The sequence below is a fragment of the Bactrocera oleae genome, chromosome 4 (assembly GCF_042242935.1).
Source record: "Bactrocera oleae isolate idBacOlea1 chromosome 4, idBacOlea1, whole genome shotgun sequence".
In the NCBI taxonomy this organism is placed as follows: Eukaryota; Metazoa; Arthropoda; class Insecta; order Diptera; family Tephritidae; genus Bactrocera; species Bactrocera oleae.
The window spans coordinates 1,877,366-1,886,128 of NC_091538.1; the positions used below are offsets into that span (position 1 = coordinate 1,877,366).

At 38.8% G+C, this 8,763-nt stretch overlaps 1 protein-coding gene across 1 annotated transcript; it reads right to left on the reverse strand.

The window, feature by feature from the left end:
- Positions 1–358: 358 nt before the first annotated feature.
- Positions 359–6,238, reverse strand: Cpr56F (Cuticular protein 56F). The gene is made up of 2 exons (XM_036374540.2): positions 6,147–6,238; positions 359–2,021 (listed from the first exon to the last, which is right to left on the reverse strand). Exons 1-2 carry the CDS (start codon positions 6,150–6,152, stop codon positions 1,371–1,373), a joined length of 657 nt encoding a protein of 218 aa, XP_036230433.2. The 5' UTR covers positions 6,153–6,238; the 3' UTR covers positions 359–1,370.
- Positions 6,239–8,763: the final 2,525 nt, after the last annotated feature.

Consider the following 8,763-nt stretch of genomic DNA (forward strand, 5'->3'; position numbering starts at 1 on the left):
ATATTGTAGAAAGAAATTCAAACAGGCGCTGATCGTCTGCTATTTAAGAACTTAAAGAGCTTTAGCACGACCTTTTTCAATTTACAAATCCAAAACCTTATTTCTAATAGAGAACTGGTTTGCTGTCGTATAGTTTACAGCCTTAAATCTATTTTTGCTGTAATATACATGTCATGCTTCCTGGCTTTAAGTATAAGCTTCTGGTTCAACGACAAATTATCTACGTGTTTCTATGAGCTTTCACTCTAAAAGCTCTAGCTTTTCATTCACTTTATAAAAAAGCTCGGGAGCAAGCATAGGTTATTAGGTGTGTTTCTAATTCATTCAATTTTTTTCTCTTCGAAATGAAAGACAGGACTATTTTTTAAACTTTGTTTTATACAAAAATGCTCTTTATTGATATTTTTATGACATGCACAATTGTTCTGGCTTACACGTTATTACATTATTATCTATTGTTGTTGCTTCACAATGATAAGTATTTTTGTTTTGTTTTTGCATTTATAATATAAGAAATTGATGAGTTATGTGTTTCCTCCTAAGTTGAAGGCATGCATGTGTATGTATAGATGAGGGTATGTATGTATGTGTATGCTGGTATTTTATACAAATTGTATGCTTTTGTGTTGTGAGTTTTCAAAAGCTGCAGTTGAAATATACTAAAATGAGAGTGCTTATTGGCTAAGATAGTTGGAGATAGCTGCTACGTTTAACGAATAACAAATTTTACAACAAATGTGTTCCGCCGCAAAGCGCTGTTTTTATTGCTGTTGGTGGTGTCTCGAATTCTGTTGCTATGATTTGTAGTTGTTTGGCGACGGCGGAAACAAATGGCAAGTGACGGGCATCGTTTGATTGATTAGTTGTCGTATGCTTTGTGGAGTTGCGTTAAAGAATCAAGTGAGTTCTTGTCGTTGTTGTTGTGGCAGTTAGAAATAGGCGACGAAAGAGGCTAGCAGATAAAGTAACTATTTGACGCTCACACACAGTTCGTAAGCGGCGGGTGGTGCAATGAGATGAAAGTGAAAGCTTTTGTGCGGCGCCTTCGCAGCGCTTGCAAAGCACGCACACTTACGTATTAAATGAAGCTTATAATCTCAACTGTTTGGCTTAAACTAACAATGAAAACCAATGAGAACTAAAAAAGGAGGAAAAATAAACAAAAAAGTATTAAAAAAAAACTTATGCACTTGGCGATAGGCCGCGCAAGTCATGGAAAATGCTATATAATACATGATTTCATCTCTAATCACTATCGCACATACTCTCTCACTCTCTGGCTTTCTATTTCTCTACACAACGCCAAACTACACTTCAATCTCTGGCAAAAATCGTCTTGTTTAACGATACGCATAAACAGGCTGGACACCTTATTGGTAACCAGCGAATTGACCACCCTGACCGCCGCGTCCACCGGCGGCAGCATTGCCGTTGAAACCGTTGTTGACCTGCTCGTAACGAATGGTGGGACGGTAGCCATGTACATCAGCCTCGTAGTCGACGATCTGTTTGCGACCATCGGGCAAGAGCACGTAGTAACGGCCAATAGCCAAATCACCATCGCGTTGTTCCATGTGTCCGAAGTCATTGCCAGATTCATAGTCTTGTACGTCATATTTGAATTCGTATTTAGCTGGTCCGTATTGTTCCTCGCCACCATAACCGCCGTTGCCGCTGCTGCTGCCGCTGCCATAGCCGCCATTACCGCCTTGCTGCTTGGAGAAGATTGCACCGGTCAGAGCAGGTGCACCATATTGCGAGCTGGGAGCACCGTATTGTGAGCTGGGCGCACCGGCAGCGGGCGCGCCGTAACTGGTGCTGGGTGGTGCGCCAGCAGCACCGCCGTTACGTTGTGGCGGCAGGTAGTTGCTGGAGGGCGACTGGTATGACTGGGTGGGCGGCAGGTATTGACCTGAGGGCTGTTGGCCGCCTTGGTTGGGGGGCAAGTATTGGTTTTGGGGCACTGGTGGTTCGGCACGGGCGAGCGAGACGCAGGCAAGGAGAGCTATCGTTACGAAGCACTGTGAGAATGAAGACAAACAAAAGAATTAGCAATTTACAAAAGTTACAACTGGCACAGTTATGCAGTTAAGTTTGTGCTGTGATAGCTTAATTAATATTTTAATAACATTTTACGCATGGAAATGTGTGATCTCAAGCGTTTAATATGCTTAAAAGTTACTCCATTATTGTCGTAATATCCAATTAAGAACCGCTACTCACTCCCACTCGCTTATCTGCTGCACACATCTTGCACAGCACATTTTCAATTAACTTTTATAACCCATTGTGGATTAAACTCATCGTTATTGTTTAGCTAATTGTATTACATGAAAATTCATAAACTTAATTAACATTTGCATTGGCGCGAATATGAGGCAAATCTGCTTGAAAAGACAAAAGAGGGCAAACTACTCAAAATACTACACGTGAACGCTGTCAAACAAGTGCAAACAATGGCAATTAAGTTGTCAGATCTAATCTAATAAATCTGTCAGATACACAGCGATAACGTGCCTAAGACGCTGCTAGACACTAGACACCCAAGGCGACTGCTGCACCGCCGCCGCCACAGCGTCTCCATTTCCAACTGTTATGGCTGCAAAGCGGCGTTCGGCTGGCAAAATAGAACTGCGCCGAGCAGCGAGTGAGCCGGAACGCTCGCGGCAATTTACATGAGCTGTGCAACTTGTAATTAGAGGAAATTAACATTTTATGTATGACGATGACAGTTGCGCTTTGCGACAGTCCATGCGCTGCAGCGGTGCGGTGTGAGCGCGGCATGGAGCTTAAGGCTGGTAATGCGATACGGACCAAGCGCTAAGAGCGCGCGCAGCCGCAGTCAAGCAAAAAGCGACAAACACCTGTTGACGCTCTTCAAGCGCCGCTAAATCGAAGCGTAGCAGCTGCTGCTTTTGCTGCGGCTGCTGCGCATGCTAATTCGCTGTTGTATTTTGTAGGCCTGAGACAGCGTCGCAACGGCGTCGCGCATTTGAATGAGCGATTGCAAAATTTTGACTATTTTCGAACTTATTTTTCCTTTTCGCAGAGAATTTGGGTAGGAAATAAGTTGGGTTGCACAGCAACGGCGCGACAAATTGTAAATGCTGGCAATTGGGTCGTCAAGAAATGTGCATGAAGCAAGAAATGCAGCGCGGTGAGGCGGAGGTGGCATTGTATGAATGCAGTATTTCAAAGCGCCAGGCAATTGTTGGAGCCAGCTGAGTTTTGTATGCAGATTTTGTGCTTAAGCGCATCAAATTAAAAAAAAAATGCTAATTATTTTTGCGATATTGCATTTGCTGGCAGCATGTGACTGTCGGCGGGCTAATTAAAAATTCCGCCGCATATGATAACTTTGGAACGGTTAAGTCGAGAACATATGTACGCTCTGCTTCATTCATTTTAATTTATTGCATTGCCGTTATCTTCTACACGTTCTGGGAAATACAATTAAAGCGAAAAACGTTGTGTTGCAATAGATGTAATTGAGCGCTGCTTTGCTGCCACAGTTTGTGGCTGCAACTAAAAAAAAATATTACAAATTTGAAAGTGGTGCTTCATTAGTTGCAGCGTCAGGCAGCGCTTTAATGAAGAGCATACCAAAAACAATTTTCAATAGCATAAGCCTAACTCTTTGCGTATTTGCAGCGTTTGTTTTGCCACAAACATACGAATAGTGAACGTGTAGCATTCTAACAAGTGCGGCAAGGTCTGTAGTTGCAAGCAACCTGCTAACATAACATCTTCTGCGCCGTTAGTTGTCATTCTTAATTGAAAGTTGACCATGCGGCTGGCTAGGAACGTGCTGCCGAAATTTTTTTCCTACGGCCATATAAATCATTTTGATGACCATCAGCGACAATTTTATATGTCATTCCAGCGGCAGTTATAATTTTTGCTTCTTTGCCGCTTTATGTGTGCTCTGCAGTTTTTTTCGTTTTTTTTTCTTCTCATTTATGTTGATTAACTGTTAAATTGTTTTAAGCAAGTGTTAATTGTGCTAGTAATCAACTGTTACGCTTAAGTAAGTGATTTTAACACTATCGTAGGAAATATACATAGTAAGTTCGAAAGGAATGTCTCCGTTGCATAAGGCGGCTGATTTTAGCATATAAAAATCGTAAAAATCGGGGTGTGTCAGTATAACAACTTTTATCATAACAAGCAACGATTTTGATAATTATGTAACTTCATCGCACTACAAGCCTTGATATGTGTAGTTATTTTGCACTGTAAGCCTGTGAAATTATATCACTTCAATAACAAATGTCGAAAAGATGGCGTCAAATCTTATTAAGTGAAACTTCGAATAATTTTGCAAATGGTTTTGTTTTTTTAAAATTGCACTTAAATAGTTCAAGCAGCATATATTTCGTTAAAAATTTGGTAAAAAGTGCTCATAAATCAATAAATCATTTGTTTGGGGAACTGTGTTCCACTTATGCGCAGCTACCGTAACTCAACTACGCAGAGGTTCGCCGCTTAAGTCTTTCGTTTGCCTTTACAGACATGCCAACCGTGTAAAACTGATTGTGTTAAGGCATGAAAAATTCGTTTGCAAATGAATATAAATAATATACAAACAAAAATTTGTTGGAAAAAGTAACTGTGACATGCTATTTATTGCATGGCTGTGCGCCGAAAATGAGCTGCGAAGAAAGGTTAAGCATTTTAACATCTCAAGACGAATGGCTTGTCAAATTAAGCGCCATGCATGTCTCGTATATCATCTGGGGCGCCGCTGAGTGAGACACAAGTGTATATAAAAGTGGTTGAAAATAGTGTTTGTTTTTATAAAATTGTTTGCTAGAGAGGGGAAAATAAAAGTTGCTTAGCTGTTGGTGTTTACAGTTTATCTTTTAATTACTTCTGCTGCCGAGTTTTGTACAAATAATAACTGTAAGTTGCTGTGAATGCTGAAATGAAAGAGGCTAATTTTGAGCTAAGCATTTACTTTTTTTTGTAAGCGCGTTAAAATTACAACAAACAAATGTATACTAATCAGCATGCTTTGACATGTTTGCACTTTGGTTTGCTGCGTGATTTTTCTTACTTAACTTTAGATTTGCTAATATTTTTTCCAATACAATTAAAAGCTGAGGAAATTGTAGGCGGCAAAATTAAAAAAAAATTATAAAAAATATAATTTCAAAAAAAAACTATTTTAATTTAGTTATAGAAAGATGTATTCTTATATATATATATATATAAATGTATATCAAAAATAGTAAACATATTTTAATATTTTATAAAAAATTCTATTATTCAAAAGAAATGTCCCTGGTATTGAACAAATACTTCCAGAAATTAAATAATGTAAAATAATTACTGTAATAATAATATTCATTTTTTTTAAACATTTGAATAAAAATTTGTAATTTTAAGCCAACAACTATCAAGTTCTATAAGCAAAGTGAAAATCACAATTTATAATTATTTAACTTGTCTTTCACTTGTTGTTGTAGAATGCTTGTTGCTTAGATGTTTTGCATTGTATACGCTTGAACTATAATATTTTATTTTGAAAATTTACTGAATACGCCAGTGTTACCAGAGTTTTACAATAGAAAGGATTAAATAACAATAAAAATATTGTTGAAAATAGAGTTTTTTTAATTTTTTTTTGTTCAAGCAAATAAATCGAAAAGTGCTTTTAAAAAATTATAGAACTGTAAATTTAATTGTTGAATAGTAATACGGTAAAAAATAAAAAAAAAGCAAAAAATTTTTTTATTTAATTGTTGTGGGTAAGAACACTGTAAATTTTGTAATAAATTTTTGAAAATTTAAAAAAAGTGTTTTGAAAAATTTTTGGAGAACTAAATATTATAAATTGTATTTCTATACCAATTTGGTTTTTTCAGTTCGCCTGCTGCAATGAGCAATTATTTTTTTAAAAACACATTTTGCCTTGTTCCACGAAATATATAAAAATAAATTGACCTTTGCGCTGGTTTTCAAAAGCAAACCCTTTTCACACATTTTCCTCAATGATGTCCTTTAAAAACTCTAAATACTTTTCAGCATACAAATTACTGGCAGCACTGTGAGGCACTTGCTCATTTTCGCAAATAAAATATATTTTCAAATACTTTTTTTTTTCAATAAATTATTTTGAAAACTGTTCTTTTTTATTGGCGTACCTTCATTTTGTATATTCACTTGTTTGGGTTTTGAATTATCACACACAAAAGTTGTTTAGCTACTTAGCTGTTTGTTCTTCTTGCGAAGATGGTTGAATTGAATTTGATACTGAAACAGTTTCGTAGGCCAGTATTTATATTGTTTGAAACAAATAGTAGTGCAGCTAGCAGTTAGCTGTTAGCAGCTAGCAGCAGACAGCTGGCTGCGGCAGGCGAAGAGGCTGCCGAAAGCGTTGGCCCAAAGTGGCAGACGCGACAGACGCGGCAGAGGCATGAACAAGTGCCGCCACATGGAGGGGTGAAAGGGTGCTTAGGTGGCCGAGCATAGGGTAGAGCAACAGATAACATTAAGAAGGCAAAATTGCGCGCCAAATTTTTCAAAAACTACAACAAAAAGGCAGGCAACACAACAAACGAGACAACTTAGAAAATCAACTTGTGCTTGGGTCGGCATACAAGCAAGCAAAAATTAATTGTATCCGGAGAGCAAATGAGCAAAAATTTTGTAGAAACACAAATGTGCAACAACAAAAAGCATAAAATGAAAAAGTAAGCGGCGCAAATGCAAGAGCACACTAACGCTGAGGTGGCGCAGATCGAAGTGGCAAGCGGCATAAATGAGTTGGAGCCGTTTGAAGAGCGCTGGCGGCTGCAGCGAGCGCGGGAACATTAGCTACAACAGCAACAACAACAGCTGCAACCTAACGAATGAAGAAGCAACAATAATGACTGCTGAGCTCACAGCTAATGCGAGTTGTTAGTGCTTTTGCCACTGCCACTGCGAATGCTGTTGTTGCTGTTGCTGTTGCTGTTGTTAGCATCGTCAAAACAACAGTCAAAGGTACAAAACAATAAACACTTGAATAATAGTTGGCGGCAACAACACTAAAAGTCATTCGTAAATGTACGCAACAACACAATGAGCGCTGCTTAAAGGCGCAACAACAACAACAAGCGCATATAAAGCACGCTGCCGCTTGGTAATGATGTCGCTGATGCAGAGCAATAAACAGTTACTATTATAGTCGAGCGCTGCTGGCCATTGCTGTTGTTGGCATTTTCGTTTCAATTTCAGTTTTGGTTTTACGTGAGCCACACACACACACACACATACGCGGCCTCCACTTGGCATTATGCTTCCACGCCAATGGGTGCGAAATGTTTTGCGTTTTGTGCAGGAAACACTGTTATTTTTATGCATTGCGTTAAGGGGCTTGTTGTTGGTATCGTCGTGCGACGGAGGATGCGGCGAAAGGCGTTTTCAATGCGTGCGATCGCGAAAATTCCTTCAAAGTCTTCGCACAGCCATAAAATTTAATGTGCTTTTGTTTAATATAAGAGAGGTTTTATTGAGAATCTCATTAAAAGGATTGGTGTTGTTTTGAAATAAATATTTTTTTTTGTTGTGGTACATATTAGTTGCTCATGAATAGAGTTCGAGTTCGATAGACATTTGAATTATTTTTCTCAAAGTAATTTTGTCAAAATAAGGACCAAATGCATGTAATTATTTTCTAATCAAGAGCATAAGATTACGAACCGATCATCAGCTTAATAGGTTTAAATAATTTTTTCTTTAGAGAACACTATAATGTGGCATCTATGGCTCAAAGAAGGTGCAAAGTAAGAAGTTAACGACGAAAAAATTAAACTTTTGTTGATTTGGCAGAATTTTAATTTTTTTTATCGATTCAGCGGTTCAACATATTTTTTTTTAGACAAAATTTCAAAATTTCAGTGTAAAATAGAATAAATATATTCTTATAGCAGATAAAACAGAACATTTTTTGAATAATCATTAGATGCCACACAGGCAACATGAGCACGCAGGACTCATAAACCGTCAGCATGCAGCAAAAGCATTAGTTCCTTCGTCGCTTGAGACAAAAGCCAGCATAAATGCCAAATGCCGATGAAAAAAACACATATTCGCCATATGAGCGCCACCAATGTATGCATGTATGTGTGTCTCTACGTACAGCGCCTTACATTTGATAATGAGCTTTACACCGTTTTTAATTTGCCGAGTGCGCTCGCGTGTAAAAGCAACAGAGCTACGATGCACATGTGTATGTGGTAGTGGCTCAGCAGAATGCTCATTCAACGTTCCAACGCCGCTTAGCGGCAAATGTGCTGTTATTGTTGCCACCAGCAAAGCATAGAAACAGCAATTAGTAAAGCAACACTAACATGCAGCCAAGCGGCTTGCGCTGCGCCTGTTGTTGTTTTAGTTGTTTTGCCTGCTAACAAATTATAAGTTTCATTCATTTGTAATTAATGTGCTCGCATATTCAACTGCATGTTGTTGCTGCTGCTTTAGCTTCATATTGCTGATGCTGTTGTCTCGATTGTGTTGCCGCAACGTTTTCATGCTCATAGCTTCGTCGCGAGCGAAACTAGTGCACAGCTGACTGTTTGCGATTTTAAGTGTACTCTCGCAGCTTGTTGGAAATTATTTTTGGTGCTCGGCTGGCGTGCCCAAGCGCTCTTTCTTACTTGAAATGCTGTGCGCGCGTCGCAGCTTGAGCGCTTGAAGCTGTGGTATTTCACTCATACGCCATGTGCGCCACAAACGTTGTTAAACGGTGTCAGCGCTATCAGTCTTGCCGAGTTGCTG